This window comes from Physcomitrium patens, chromosome 20 (assembly GCF_059467195.1).
Source record: "Physcomitrium patens ecotype Gransden chromosome 20, ASM5946719v1, whole genome shotgun sequence".
NCBI lineage: Eukaryota > Viridiplantae > Streptophyta > Bryopsida > Funariales > Funariaceae > Physcomitrium > Physcomitrium patens.
The window spans coordinates 3,505,839-3,522,822 of NC_143429.1; the positions used below are offsets into that span (position 1 = coordinate 3,505,839).

Here is a 16,984-nt window from a genome sequence, read left to right on the forward strand (position 1 = left end):
ATTATAGGATCCTACTTTGTTTGTTATAATATACAAGGTTTTAAAGATCTTTAGAATCAAAATGTACATTTAACATAAAATAAAATAAATTAATAGCAAAGATAACATATCTATTTTTAAAGATTTGGTATATTATTCTACTTAACCTTAAATATATTTGTTAGCATATAATGCCACAATAGACACATGTTTGATGCCTAAATGGCTTTTAAAAACTTATTTGCTATTTAATTTTAAATACAATGAATAATAGGCCAAAGTTATGACATCTAAAGAACTCAACTATATTTGGTCTATTTAACATTATAAAATATGATAAATTCTTGGAAAAGAAAATTTAATGCAATGGTTGACATGTACTTTTTTATGTCTTAGTATCCATTAATACATACAATTAATGATATATTATTTTTAAGGACACAATCTTGTACAACATTTATAACACTATGGACTAAAAGTAATTAATAAGTTTTGCCACACAATGCAAGACTCCTTATAGATTGTTTTAAGTTTTAATATTGTTATTTTTATAATAATACATTGCAAAGATTTTGGGAATCCCCAACAACGTCAAGAGTTATGCAACAAATAGTTTTATAGATGACATGTCAAAAACAAAACAACTTAATCTTTAAGACAAAAGATGTGTTGTTTTATATTGAATGACATGATTGATCACACCAAAAAAGTGTGGTTAAATGTCAAAATCAAACAAAATCTATACACCAAAATAAACCTCATCAAATCCTTTGATTCAATATGAGGCAAAAATAATATGTTTTACTTTAGCTCCAAAATAGATCTCAAGATAGTTGGAACACTATATTCTCAAATAATATTTACCACCCTTGACTAAAACCAACATCTTTCACACAATCCATCACAATCCTCGATTACAGAAACATCATTGGTGCTTATTATATATGTTGCAGTTTCTTTTCAGCTATATAATTTATTTCTACTTGTTCTACAAATGATTAAGAAGGAAAATAAAGAAGAAAAACAAAACAAAGCAAAACAAAATGGTGACAGAACCCTAAAAAATTGTAACATCACAATCAGAGCACTTTATATACGCAAATGTGCACTGCGCTGAAAGAGATATCAACATTGTGAATGATTCCATGAATCAGATGTGATGCAGTGACATTCACCGTGCAGCTCTGTTGTTGTCACTGCTCCCAGAGCAGAGCAACGGTGCAGGGGATTGGAATGATCAGGTCCGGTGGGTAGAACTGAACATCGCTTATGCGCAAGGGTGTGAGAAAAGCAAACATCTCGAGAACCTGTCAGCAAAACCCAAACTTGCTAGAGACGCCACGCAGCTCCGAAGCCGAAGTTACCACAACTGAGTTTGCTGCAGCAGCAACAGTGGCGTGGCCAAAAACACAGACTCAGACAAGAAAGCAGAGCCCGGTTTCGCAATGTCAGAAAAGGGAGTCAGGAAGGCGTCGGATCACCAAACCCTAATTGTTAGTTCAACATCTCGTCGCCTGACATTGCCCTCAGACGAAGCCACGTGATGATGATGATGATGCGCACGGCTTACTAAAGATTCTGAGCCAACCAGTTTCCTTGAGTCTCTTCGTGGAGCTCCTATATTCTCCATTATGCAACTGACAGGAAACCACGCCATTAATAATCTCAGTCAGCAGCTGCTTGCTCAAAGCTCTGGAAACGAAGGGTAGCAGCTAACTATTTCTACAACCTCTGAGTCATGTGGGATAACACCGTGGGCGTCTCTCTGCTGCAGCTCCGTGGTAGATTCAACAGTCTGTATTCCTCGCGAGACAGCTTTTTGCCCAATTGCGACAGAACGAAAGCAAATTGCATCAGGTTGAATCAAGATAACGAGGCAACAGGCTGGCAAACTGGGCACTTCAGAATCTGTAGCTTGGAGCCATGCTTCATGGTACGCAAATTGAGCCCCTTTAGAGCTGTGAGTGTATGGGTTTCTGAGCATTGGCCAGAGCACGCTCTCGACTTCAACAACAATTGCTGGCCATGAAAAAAACGAAGAAGACGACCACCATGTCGTCGAAAAAGCCATCCTTTTGCTCCCTCTTATTTTAGGTTTTTCTTTCTTTCTTTCACTTTATTTTCTTTCAGCAAGATTTTTTTTCGTTTTTAGGATTTAAAATATGTGCACATTGAAAATCAGTGGCAAGAAATGTGACGGGACATGGCAATGTCTGGCTGTATTCAGGTCATGGCAATTTTTTTACGCCATAGAATTTTGTCTGGGAAGATTTATGGTGGGGTACAAATAATTTGGATTTTAAATGCTTTCCATACATTTAATTTGTAAAAATAGATTACATGTTTATGCATTTGTATCTACAAATATGACTGACTTGTCATGTTAATAAACTTGTCATATTATTTACTTTAATTTAAAATTCGTTCTAAATATACATGGAACTGTGCGAAATTAAGTTTTGAAATGATGTGTTTGCTTAAATCAGTAACATAGCGCTGTACAAGTATTTAACACAAATTGTTCTTCCAACATCATGTTATGATTCATTCTTAATAAAAACAGAAAATAAGTGTTTTTTTTTTTTTTTTTTTTTTTTTTTTTTTTTCTTTCTTTTTACGACTTATATTCCAATTTGTATTGAACCACAAAGTATTTATTTTAAAGTGTAAATCATATGGAGTTAAATCTTACTATATAATTTGAGGAGAAAAAACACATGAGATCTTAGTAGAAAACTATGACTTCAAAAAAACTCAAATTTTACTTTAAAAAAAGGTTTGAACATAATTTGTTATAAAACATGAAATAAACAAGAATTACATATATACTATTTTCTATTTCATATTACATAAGACAAAAAGAAATTCAAATAAACTATGTGATAAAGACAATACAAATGGTTTAACATGTGGATAAGAATGCGTATATATATATATATATATATATACACATACACTAGTGAAAACTCATGCCGTTGGCCAAGGAATCTCTAGAATTTGATTAGTTGCCCTTGATTTCTATATATATATATATATATATATATATCTATATTTATACATGCAAAAAGAATGTATTATTGTTATTATTACTAAGTACTAAGTAAATTGAGAATCTTAAATCAAGATTAGATTGTAAGAAAGACATTAATAAGACTACAAATAACCAAAGTCTTGCTCTTATATATATTAATTAAGAAGATAATCATGTGAATGGTTCTTAAAAACCATAAAGCTTAAGGATGTCTAAATTATAGATTATTTTTGTAATTTAGACATCATTTGTTAAAAATAACAATCCATTAGAACTTCTTTTGAATACTCATTTATATATTTTGGATTCTAAAATATACAAGTATATCTAAAAAAAGTTCTTATATATCAAATAAGTATTAAAGAAGCTTCTTAGATAATCATTAAAAAAATATTTAATCTTTATAATTATTTTTTTATATATTTTTGATATATATATATATATATATATATATATACATATTTATTCACTTTTATATACTTTGATAATATAAATATATAAGTCAATTTATCCATATCAATCTTAGAAAGAAAATAATTATATTCTTATAGTTATTATTTAATATTTTATAATAATATATTTTTAAAATAATTATCAAAATTCCAAAGCTATCCATCAAAATGCATATAAACATTCTTAGACCTCTATAAATAGAATCATTTTAGGATTAATTAGATAATATTACAAAAGCTTTTATAACATAGAATAATACTATTGCAATCAAGTGATATAAACATACATATTTATTTTAATAGTTATTTAAATACTATAAATAAATAAAAATAGATAAAAATAAATACATAAAAATATCTTATAGAATAGCTTCTTGAAAGCTTCATAGATGCAAATTTGACTTTATATATGTTTATAATTGATCAGTATGTTAAAAACTTGGCCAACAAGTTAGCCATGTATTACATATGTGGGTAGCTTGAGGTACAAGCTAACAATGTTGTATATATATAAGAAACTTATTTTGTAAGTTAAGACATGTGTCTTGTAAATTGGACACATATTGGAGGTTCTATAGAATATTCTTATGTAGCTTTCAATTAGATAATATATATATAGAAACAAGAATGAAGCTTTCTTCATTCTTCTCAGTACCTTTCTAGTCTTTAATCTTATTTTAAGACTTTCTAATCTTCTTGTCTTTGGTAATAGCCATTTTAATTTAATATTATACCAACTTTGGACTTGTGGTAGGAAAGAAGGCTTCATTTGTAGCTAGGAATGGAGGGTTGTTGTTTATATTTAGAGTTAGATAAAAAAAAAAAAAAACATAGGAAGAAAATTTGTGGCCAAACATGTATATATATAATTGTTGTATATTACAAAACTCTTGGAGTTTTGAAGTCTAAAATTAAGTCTTTTTATTCAAAGACAAAAATATAATGCAAAGTGAAGTAAAGTAGGGAGGTGTCACGAACATATATATTTACTCCAATAGTTACTTGTATGATTTGATATAAGTAAATAAATATAGATTAATTTCATAAAGTCTTCAAAAAAACCTTTGTAGAAGCTTTATAGATACAGTTATGACTTTAGATGTATTTGTAGGATAGAAACTTAGCCAACAAGTTAACGACATGTTGGTAGCTTGTAGAACAAGTTAATTTTTTGTAATAGCTTGTAGAACAAGCTAACTATGTGGCGCATACATAGATAACTTGCCTTGCAAGTTAAGACATATGGAAAGCAAAGTCCACATTTTGGAGGTCCTATATGATATTGCTACATAACTTCTAATTAAGAGTATATATGGAGGCAAAAGTGAAGCTTTTTCACTCTTGTCAATGCCTTTTTAGTCTTTAGTCTTGTTTCAAGATTTTTTAGTCTCTTTTTTTTTGGAAATAATCATTCTAGTTTAATAATATATCAACTTTTGAATGACTCTCTAGTTCTCTTTAGTGATACAAGAGTATATTGAGGATTTTCTTTCTTTGAGATTCATCTCCTTGATAGTTTGACAAGAGTGCTAACATACTGTTTTTGTCTTGTTTTAGAAGTGAGTGAATTATCTCACTTCTATTATTGTGTTTTGAAGGTTGTGGATCACTTACCTTTAAACAAAAAAACCTTTTTTTCTAACATTGATCTTTTCCTTAAAGAGAGTGGATTATCCCTCTTTGTGGAAATTTTTATTAGAGGTTGTAGATTACCTTCCTCTAATTTAATTTTTTGGATTTGTTTGAATTATATATATATATATATATATATATATATATATATAAAAATCATGGATGCTACTCTTAGTAGAAGTGAGAATAATTTTGCAACTATTGCAAATCTTCATGAGCATATTAATACTCTAAGAGTGAAAAACTCACATATTTCTAACGTGAACCATGGAGGTACTAGGCCTATGCATATAGAAGAAGTTTAAGACTTTTAGGCAAGAAGTTATGCAGTTTGTAAGTCATCAAATTAACTCACTTATTATTTTAGAATAAAAATATATATATTTAGAATGCTTTAAATCACAATATATAATAAGTAGTGTAGAAATCCTTAGAGAAATAGAAAATTAGAATATTAGTGGTGGAATTGGAGTCTTAGTAAGACTTGGAGGCAATTATCTTTATTGATTTAATATTTTTATTTATTATTGAATATTAAAGATTATTTATTAAGACTAATATTTATATTGGTATTCTATCTATATATACTACTTATAAAAACTATAAATATTAATAGTTAGAAGAAGCATGAGAAAGAACCTCATATCATTTTAATTATTGATATAAAAAAGAAGATTTAAAGTGGATTTAAATTAATTATTATCATTATCAAAAATAAATAGGTAGGAAAAAGTAGCCTTAAATATATATTAGTATTATAGAAAAAAATTATGCTTTTTCAGAATTTATTTAGAATTTACATAGTATTTTTTAGGAATTTTTAGAGCAATTTTTAAGATCTTTGTAAAAATAAGTTTTACCACTTTGGGAGCCTTTATGAAGAAATGGAGCAAGATTTCAAGGCCACACAAGGTTTCAAGGCTAATTGGATATTTTTAAACACCATGGTGAGGTCAAAAATGCAAAATATTGGTCCTTCTAATAAAAAATAGGAAGACGAGTAGCTAGTTTAGTCTTTATAGGAATGGGGGTGCATAAGTCCCATATAGATTGTAGCACTTTGAAGATAGTTAGGAGGATAAGACTAAGGCCTCATGGCCTCTCTTAGACACCCTTATACACTACACGTGAGCCTTGGTGAGGCTCGAACCCTTAATCTATAAGTAAGTTATCCTTGAGGTAAAATATTTTCACTTCACTTTTTAATTACTTATTTTTTATCTTTAAAACTTCATAACTCACTCATAGTAATTCGGATTTATATGTTTCTTATGTCATTGAAAAGATAATAAAATTACATGTCTAAAAATTTGATTTTTAGTTTTTAGTTTTTATTTTTTTATTGGATAAAAATACAAAGAACAGACTGTGACTTAGTTTTGGATGTAGTAATTACTTGATTTCATTTCTTCCACTTGTATTGTATTTGTTCTTTTTTGGTTTTTTTTTTCCAATTGCATACTTCACTTCACACCCCCAGTTACAAGCAATTCTCAATTGAGGCCATCTTATAATTGGGGTTGAAGAGTGAATTTTATACTCACAATACTCATTTTAGCAATTTATTGCTCTAGCTATTGCATGTAACAATCAATGCTTTGAAAGACACTAAGAGCAAAGATTTGGTTGGAGATGTTCAAGTCAAGTCATAGTGACAACTTCTATGCTTACAAAAGCTTATTCAATAAAACAAGAACTTATGTAAATTGACATGATAGGTTTTAAATTTCTTATTGAATAAGAAAAGATTGATACCATCAAGAAGGATTATAACTATGTAGTAGAGAATCTAAGCACACTACTCAATATTGTTTTAAGATGCAACACAATCATAAAATTAGAAGCATGGTTATCAAAGAGGATAATATATTAAAAAATTAGTTTTTCTAATTATAATAGCAACCATGCAGTTGGAATCTTCTACAATACCTAATAAAGTTCTTATTCTCTTTTCAAATCCTTCACCTTATTTTAGAATAAAAATTTATTTAAAACTAAAAAATCACAAAGTCATAGCTTTATTAGATTTATTAGTCTCAACCTAAAAGAAGGCAAATCTATCTCAAGAGTCTAAGATCCTTCTAATCCACAACAACATAAAATCTCATCACAATGTAAGATAAACTAGACCAAAACAAAATTGAATAGAAATAAATAGAATATGATAAAGAAGAAAAAATTGAAAAATCAAAATTAGAAAAAAAAAAAAAAAATAGAAAAATATAAAATCCAATTATATTAAGAAAAAAGATTCGAAGCTATATCTGATCAGATGTCCCAAAAGGCCATGACTAATCCTATTTATACTTTGTCCTACCACCCTCAACTTTCTAGAATGTTCCTAGATGATAGATCTTAAATTCCTTCTAAAAGATTTTATGGTAGGTTCTATTTAGATAACCCCCTTAAATTCTTTTTAGAATATTATATGATGGGTCTTGTTTGATCCACTAATCTAATCTCAATTCTAAAAATTTCTATAACTTTTCAAATATAATTTTAACTATCTATTCTTATGTATCAATTATACAAATATCTTATTTATATTCTATTATATAACCTATTTTATAAATATACACTTTGTCTAAAAATAAAAAATATCGTTAATTTAAAAAATCAAATTTGTATATGTAGAAGTAATGGTATCACAAATATATATCCATTATAATTATTATCTAAGTAATATGAATAGGTAGAATTAAATAAAAATAAATAAATTTCATATTACTTTTAAAAAAGCTTTCTAGAAGCTTTCTAGACATTATTTTGACTTTACATATGTTTATAATTGATTAATAGGTTAGAAACTTGATCAACAAATTATCCATGTACCATATGTATTGGTAGCTTGCAGAACAAGCTAACTATGTAGCATCCATATAAAAAGCTTATCTTGCAAATTAAGATATGTGTTATTCAAAGTCAACACATTTTTGGAGGTTCTATTCAACATTACCACATAGATCTTAGGTAGATAGTATATATAGATGCAAGAATAAAGCCTTCTTTACTTTTGTCAATTCCTTTCTTGCTTCTAGTCTAGATTCAAGAGTCTCTAGTTTCTTTATCTTTTAGCAATAGCTATTCTAGTTTCTTTTTAAAATACATACTTTTTTATTTTTATTTTGTCACTTTTCTTTCGACTCAGATTTTTGACATTTATGCATCATCTTTCAGTTCATGTGCTTAATAGATTGACAAGAGTGCACTTATAATATTAGAGCTTTATCTTTTTTTGATTAAAAATAGAGTATTCTTTTTTCTTAATAAGATATTAGCATATTAGAAGTTGTAGATTATCCTCTTTTAAACTAATATTATTCTTAGTATTTTTTTTATTTTCAAGTCCTCTCTTTTGCTTATCTTAAGTAATATTAGATAATTTTTTTAAGTATTATCATAGTAGAGCTTTTTGAAATAAAGAGTGCAATGGTACAAATGTAAGAGCAATTAAGAGAGTAAATGCTTGCAATGCATCAACTCAATTTATTGCCACCAAAAATAATAAAAATGACAAAAAATAAAGGTATAGACATAATTGGAGCCACTTTAGCATCTATACTAAATCACATTCCTTCTCCTATAGTAGAACATTCTTCTAATATTAGAAAATCCAGAATTACTTTATTTAAGAATTTCGATGGCAAAAGATATAAGTTTCAAGAATTTATCAATCAAGTATAATTTGTGATTGAACTTCAACATCAAAGCTATTCAATGCCAAGATCATAAGTTAGATTCATTGATACACTTTTTTTAGGTTCAACATTATTATGATTTTCATCTTTTTTTGAATAACAAGATCTAATATTGGATAATTTAGAGGCTTTTTTGGCAAATTTTTTATCTATGTATACAAAATATAATATAATTTATATTATAACTAATAAAATCCATATCTTGCAAGAAGGTAATTGATCAATGATATCCTTTATAATTTTGACAACTAGTAATTGATATCAAGTGGGATGATGTTGCCTTTATCAACCAATTTTTCTACAAATTACAATATGATGTAAAGAAATTGATGCTTAACTTATCAGATCCTTAGACATTGATTCAAGCAATAGACTTTGCTGTAAAGTGTGACAATTGACTTTTTGAATTTCAATCTAAAAATTGCATAAAATACCTTTACATTATTTCAATTTAATGATAATACCAATGACTTCTCAATCTAAATATTTAAAAGTAAAAGATATGTAAATTAATGTAGTATGTTTTAAACCTCTTACTAAACAAAAAAAGACTAGTTATTGTCAAAAAAGATTGAATTTATATTATGGAGAAGCTAAGCACACCACTCAATATTGTCTAAAGAAATGATGCAACTACAAAATGAAGAGTACAACTGTCAAAGATGAAAAAATGGCGGAAAATAAATTTTTCTAATTACAATAGGGACCATTGTTATGATATGACATAGCTAATAAGTAAAAGAGTGCAGAAATTATTATCTTATAGAAGATCTTAGTTTAAAATATTATAAAAAATTATCTTAGAAATATAAATAATAATAAAAAGATAGTAAAAATAAAAATATTAATATTACTTTTTACAAAATAGACTTCTATTTACATTGTCTGGCCATAAATATAATAAAATAAAATAAATTAGAAATTTAAATACTATAAACATGTGTAGGAGAGAGCTAAGAGTAGATTTTAGTAAAATTTACCTTAAAAAGTTAAAAATTGATACCCAGAGAAGATCAACTGTCAACTTAGATCAAAGTCAAATCCCAAGGTACAAAATTGTATATCTATGGCAATTCTAGGATTTATTTTGGAGATTAAAAAGTAGAGTTTGATAGCAGACTTGATAGAATTTTTATAAGCATTAGTTATGTATGATTTGGATTTATAATAACTTTGTAAGATCTTCACAAAATCAAGATTGTTTTGGATGACTTATATTTTTATGAAATACAATTGGATTAATGTTTTGGAAAATATCAAGAGTTTTGTAGTAGATCTATAAGTCAATTTTTTTAGATTAATAGTTATAATTGTGCTTAATAATTGTTATGAATTTTAGCTTGATTTAACAATTCAATTGAGGACTATTGAGGTTTAAGTGGATTGAGGTCTTAGAAAGTAGAATTTAGATCTAGTAAGGATTTTTAAGATTTCTTGAAATCTATTAATTGGATTGGAATAAAATTTATGTATGTAGATAGTAGACTTATTTTTCTACATATATAAGAATTTTAAAATCGATTAAATGGTATAAAAGAGATATGTTAGTACTGAAAGATCAGCATCAAGGTTGGAGAATGAAGTTGGCTAATATTTGAGCATATTAGAGAATTTTTCTTCCATTTGGTAGGTGTGATTGTTTTCAAATTTGTTGTAATTATTTGCAACTAAGAGATTGAGAGGTTTATAAAATTTTAAATAAGATCAATGATATATTCAAAAGATATTAAGATTCTAAACTACCCTATAATTTGATTTCGAGTTTAGGATTTAGGATTTGTTTAGGATTTAGTTTAGGTTTTAGTATTTGGTTAGAATTTGGTGTAGAATTTAGGATTTAGTTAGAATTTGGTTAAGGATTTAGGATTTGTATAGGATTTGGTTTAGGATTTAGGATTTTTTTAGGATTTGGTTTAATGTTTAGGATTGAATTTAGAATTTAGGATTTTTCTAGGATTTGATTAGGATTGAATTTAGGATTTAGGATTTTTCTAGGATTTGATTCAGAGTTTAAGATTTGTGTAGGATTTGGTTAAGGATTTAGAGTTTGTCTAGGATTTGATTGAAGTCCATTAGGATTTTAAGTAGGATTAAATTAAAAATTGGTTGAAATTTATTTAAGATTTATTGTGATTATTTTAATATTTTTGAGTGCTTCTTAAAGATTTTTTTGAAGATTTATTATAGATTATCTTTTATCTCCTATAAGATTTATTATTATTATTATTTTTTATTATTTCTTTAAGATTTCTTTTGAATTTGATTAAAGATTATTTAGCGTTGTTAAGTTTTAATTAAACTTTATTTAATATTCTATTAGAAATAAGATTTTGTTATTGTAATTTCTATTCTTCCTTTCACAACCAAATGCCCAATGTAATATCAAGCAATACTTCATGTAATACAACATATTTGGTGAATTGGATGTAAAAAGCTTAAGATGGAAGGTATTTGAAAAAAATTCTTAGTTTATTTGAATTATAGAAAGGGAAGACAAGAGAGTTATAGGAGGAGCTATGGATGGTGCTTTGACTGGAGTCACAAATAGAGGTACTAGTGGAGGACAAGGTATATATTTTGATCCCAATTTTGCAAGCATGTTTGAGGCTTTTGCCTTATTCATGCAACAATAAGAAGTTAAAAATCACAAAGAAGGTATGGCAAATAAAGCATTACAAGTGGTTGTAGATAAAATTGATCAATTTGAAGGGAACGACATCACAAAGTATTTAAGATGCTATGTAAAAGAAATGGAGTTGAAACATGCTCCAAAAAGGGAGATGGTTCAATTATTTGAATTGGCTACTACACCAAAGATAAGAAATCATGTAAGGTCTATTATAGAACGTTTCGGAGGTTCATGGAAAAATTTATCTCAAGTATTGAAGGATGAATTTTTCTTCGAAGATAGTGATTAAATCACAAAGAAATTATTTTTTGAATGGGTCGAAAGGCTAAAGAAGGATCTTCTAGCAATAAAATTATTAAGGAAGTTTGAAAAGCAATATTCTTCTTTATCAAAGAAAAAAAGGCAATTATTGGATCCAAGTAAAGTAGAGCTCTTTCTTCAAGTAGCTAATGAAGAGTTACAAGAGAAATTGGAAATCTTACTTAAAGTTAAAGAAGAAGATGAAGGATTGATAACAAATTAGAAGAAAGTAGAAGAAGCATTTGAATTCTTGGAAAAAAAGAAAAAGAGAAAAGATATAGTGGGTATTCAAAGACGATTATAAGCATCTAAGGTAAATATGTCTACTATCTATCCTATATCTTTGATTCAACCTTCAATGGCTATATCAAATAAAAGAAAAATAAATATTGATGAAATCATAAGCAAGATGAGAGATTTATAAATAAAATTTGTAAAACTTGAAGAGAAGGGCCAATTATCAAGAATATCAACAAAACAAAGATTAGAGCCAATAGAAGATGTAGTGCATAGGTGCATGTGGTGTGATAGCACAAATCATTCAAGAAGGGAATGCGAGGATTTTACAAAGGCACTACATAAATTTTTTTTTTTTTTTTTTTTTTTTTTTTTTTTTTTTTTTTTTTTTTTTTTTTTTGATATGATATACTTAAAAGAAAGTAGAAAAAAATTGGAGACAAATTTTGGTAAAAGAGGAATGAAGGTGTTTGTAGAAGATTCTTTTAAAGTACATACAATTTCAAGCAATGAAGCATCAATATATTGAATGGAAGAAAATCCTAGTAAATATTTAAGTATAAATCTTGAGTTTCTAAAAGAATCTAGTTCTTTGTAGACAAGTGCAATGAATTATGCTCAAAGAGAAAAAATTATTAGAGATGATTTAAAATGTATTGGTAATAACATTCAATAAATTATTAGATGGGATGATTCAATAGATAGATTATCTATGCATGCTTATTTTACAAGGAGTCAATATGAAGTATTAATAGAAGAAAAATAAAAGAGAGATAAAAATAATGAAAGATATTCAAAAAGAACTATAAGGAGAAAAAAAAAACAACAACAATAGAATCCTATATATGAAGAGATAATAGAAAATATTTCTATAAAAAAAAATAAATTAAAAAAGAAAAAACAAAGGTTTTTGCTTATAAATTACAATGAGATATTGAAGCTGCTACAAACTTGAGAAAGATATTAGAAGAGTGGTATAGTAAGAATCCACTATGGGTAGACATAGGGTCCCTCTTTGCATTCAAGTTGGATCCAATATTGTGATTTTTTGTTTTACTTATTCCGGAAGAAACTTCCCAGAATAAACCCATATAGGGGAATTCGAACACGGGGAGTGACTAGTTGCTTGAGCGTTCACGTTAGGGTCACACAATTAATTACCTCCAATGTATCGTCACTATTTCTATTGTCTAAGCACATAGGAAAACGATAATCTCTCCTTTCACCTTATCACTCTCTTCCTTGCAACAATTCAGTCATACCAATAACTGTTATTTCCACCAATATATCTTCACTCTTATAATCTTCAACTGTAATACCTCAACATCACAGCTTCAGCACACAATTACCCTCATTCCAATTATTGGAATTCTTCACACAGAACTACCATTCATATTACAGTGTTTCACACAACCACAGATTCACTCTTTCTGCTGAACTACATTCAGATTTCAGCATTCAATCTCTCTTCTTCTCATTCAATAACATATAATTCCATTCACACTTTCATTCCATAATTCACTTCACAATATTCAGAAACTCTCAATACTCTTATTTCAAAGAACATAACAACAAAAGAAAAGAGGTAGCACCAAGCTTATCCCGGCTTACACTATCACAGTAATGGCGGTTTCTTCCTCTCTCTCATCCTCCTTATCCTACCACAAGATACCAACTGCTACATCTCTAATGAAAACTGCTTTTCCTAACTATTCATCCATTTTAACTACTGAACTACCTTTCTAACAGTCATCTATCCCTGTTTACACTATAAACTAAGTATCTACAAATCAGCAAATAACTACTTATTCTACAAATATGCACAAAATCTTCTTAAATTTTCTTTTGAGTATTTACAAAACTATGTTTGTAATAAACTAACAAACTTGAAGCTTGAAAATTCATATCCCAAGATCTAGCCATTCAAATAAGCTCAAAATTTAGGAGTATAGAACTTACATCTTTGATCATTATCACACAAAATTTTAGCAACAAATTTATTACCAATCGTCTCATATCACTAAATCTTTATCAGATTCTTTAAAAGTCAAAATCCTAGACATCTAAAAATAAATTTTGTCATTTCTCCCATGTCAGAGTTTCAATTGATATGAAATTTTAGATATAGGCTCTTTATATCATAAGTGACATGTACAGAAAAAATGAGCTTCAAATTTATCTTAAAGCTGAAGTTTTAGCTTAAAACCAAAACCCTCTATTTCTCTAATTTCTTCAAAATCCTAGTTTTAATTTTCTAGTTTTAGCTAGCCATATTTCACTCATTCTAGATTCAATTCTATCAATTTTTAAACATAAAATATTCAACTTGAAGTCTTATTTCTAATATAACTCTCCAATTTCTTGTTAGTATCTTAAAACTCCTAATATGCATGGAAAAGTGATAGTAGGTATCAAATTAATAGTCTAAATTTAAACAAGCATATCTCTCTCATTTAAGCTCCAATTCATACATTTTTTCTACCTAAACTCATGCAAAGAAGTGCTTCTTTTTGAATATTCCTTCTTAACTTGCCAAAATCCCTCTTTCTTACTTTTGAGCTCACTAGAGAAGTAGGAACCATGGTCTTCAAAGTCTAAGCCAAAAACTAATAGTTTAATGTTAAACAAACATCAAATCTAATCCTCCAAGTGAGTATTATTAATGGAAACTGAATAATGTTGTTCAAATTTCTATTTATCCTTAATAAAAACCTAAACACAACTTCAAAGTCAAAGTTCTTCTTACATCTACAAATATAATTCAGAATCTACTAAAATCAAAGATTAGAAAGAAATTAAAAAGAATAAAAGAAAGTTTCAAGACTAAACCAAAGATAAAATTAAGATTAAAGATAAACTAAAATTTAGCCAAAATTTTAGGAAAAAAAAAAGAAGAAAGTAATAATTTTTTTCGAAAACTATAGAAAAATTAGATTAGTAAGAAAAAAAGTAAGTCAAGCAAGGTTTCCATACATGAATGTATTTACATCAAAACGGATTTTAAGTGAATAGGTTAAATTCACAATTGATGAAATTCTAGAAATTACAAATTATAAATTTTATGAAGTTATTATTGATACATTAAAGAAAAAATGACAATCCATAGGACACACTATGACATCAAATGCATAAAGAACAAGAGCAATAGAAAGCAATAAAGATAAAGAAGATGAAATAAAAAATTTTAGAAATGTCTTGGAAGTAAGATTTATAGAAAGAGATGATGTCATGCAAGCTTCTAGTCATTATTCTAGAAGTCATTAGAAACTTTGATAAAATTGAGAGATTTAGAAGAATCCATTGTAATATTGATTGATCATGGTTTGAAATAAATTTGATATTAAAAGAATTGTATATCAGGGAAAAATGGCCTATTGATACTTATAATAGATAGATGATAAGAGCAACAAATAATTCAAAGGGAGATTTGTATGGAACTTGTCTAATTATCAAGATGACAATAGAAGATGTTATTCATAAAAAAAATTCTTTTGCGCAAGACATATCTACATATCCTATTATATTGAAACAACTATATATTATTGCCACACAAATAGAAACAAAGGTAATGGATGATGGTTCAGCCTATGCAAGAATAAGAAGCTAAGATGAGATGAAAGCAATTCAATTTTTAATAATTTGTACTAATCTTGAGAGAAATCATGATAATTTGAGAGAAAAGCCATTATCAAATGAGAAATTTGAAGACCTTGAGGATTTTTACCACACACTATTATAAGGTAGAATTGCAATGGGTTAGAGAGAAAAATGCTCCTGCTTAGTTTAAAAGAAGAGATATTATCTACTAGACTTATTGAGATGACACAAGATAGTATATTATCTTTTAAGACTATGGATAAGATGAAAAGGATGGACAAATATTATATTAAAAATATTAAGTAAAATTTGAAAGAAAATCGAGAATTAATAAAAAATAAATTTATTTAGAAAGCATTTGAAGAAGTAGGTTTTGCAGATAGTAAAAAAAATTAAATTATTTATTGGAAGGTAGATTTCAAGGAAAAAATAGAATTATTAATTTATGTTTTAAAGAATTTTATAATAAAATTCAAAGATTTATAGAAAATTTAAGTCACTAAAAGGTACGTTGTCGTGTTGTATTGTATAAATCTTATAAAGAAAAGAGTTGGAGAGAGATTTTGGTAGCAAATAAGATAGTTAAGACATCCATATGAATGAATAGAGATGGATGACATAAATCTCCATTCCTATTGGTCAATAATCATGACCAATGGGCTTTAAGGAGGCTGCCAAAGGCCATATTAGTGATTAGGGTTACACTTTTGACCCATTCGAGTTTTTGGATGCTAGTGATGATAAGTTCAAGTTTTTGGCTATGGTTTTGGTACAAATTGTGAGTCAATTGGAGTATTTATAAATGAGATATAGGCGCTTAATGTCGAGGTATTAATTTTGTATCTAGTATAGCTCATTTGGAAATAATGTATGTATATGGAAAGCAACAAAGGATCGGCAACTAGAATTGAAGATAACACTTTTTTGGCTACAATTTTGGCATACTATTGGATGGATTCCAAGTTGAGATAAAAGAGATATTAGAGGTTGAAATCAGTGCTTGTAAATCTAAGGATAGTAAGTGACCTCATTCACTAGTGGTTGTGTTATGAATTATATCTTGAGAAATTTGATAAAATTTTGGCTCAAAATTTCTAAAAACATATATAATCATATTAGTAAAAATTATGTACAAATTTTGTGATATTTGGATTTTGGATTTTTGAGATATAAAGAAAATAGTTTTTGGGTGCTTGTAGATTAGGATTTAGAGCACTTGCTAGGATTTCAAAGATGTCAAAAGATTGATAATAGATTTATGGTTCGTTATTTTTGTAATAAATCTTAAAGATAGAAATTTGAAAAAAAAAATAAACGATTGGATTAAGAAATATGAATTTCTAAAATTCAGGATAAAAACATCTTTTGTAGAAAGAAATTATTTTGAAGGGTTTTATTATAATTTGAGCTTTTCTACAAGATAAAGGAA

The 16,984-nt window shown here is 27.5% G+C and overlaps 1 protein-coding gene across 1 annotated transcript; it reads right to left on the minus strand.

The window, feature by feature from the left end:
• Nucleotides 1-1,099: 1,099 nt before the first annotated feature.
• LOC149987258 (uncharacterized) lies at nt 1,100-2,050 on the minus strand. Its single transcript, XM_090245442.1, has 2 exons — nt 1,709-2,050; nt 1,100-1,616 (listed from the first exon to the last, which is right to left on the minus strand). The coding sequence occupies exons 1-2, from the start codon at nt 2,048-2,050 to the stop codon at nt 1,506-1,508; spliced, it is 453 nt and encodes a 150-aa protein (XP_090101568.1). The 3' UTR covers nt 1,100-1,505.
• Between the last annotated feature and the right edge of the window lie 14,934 nt (nt 2,051-16,984).

Coding starts and splice junctions, on each gene's coding strand:
- LOC149987258 (XM_090245442.1), bottom strand. CDS start 2,050: ATGGCTTTTTCGACGACATGGTGGTCGTCTTCTTCGTTTTTTTCATGG. Junction 1,617..1,708: donor TTATCCCACATGACTCAGAG/GTTGTAGAAATA, acceptor GTTTCCTGTCAG/TTGCATAATGGAGAATATAG.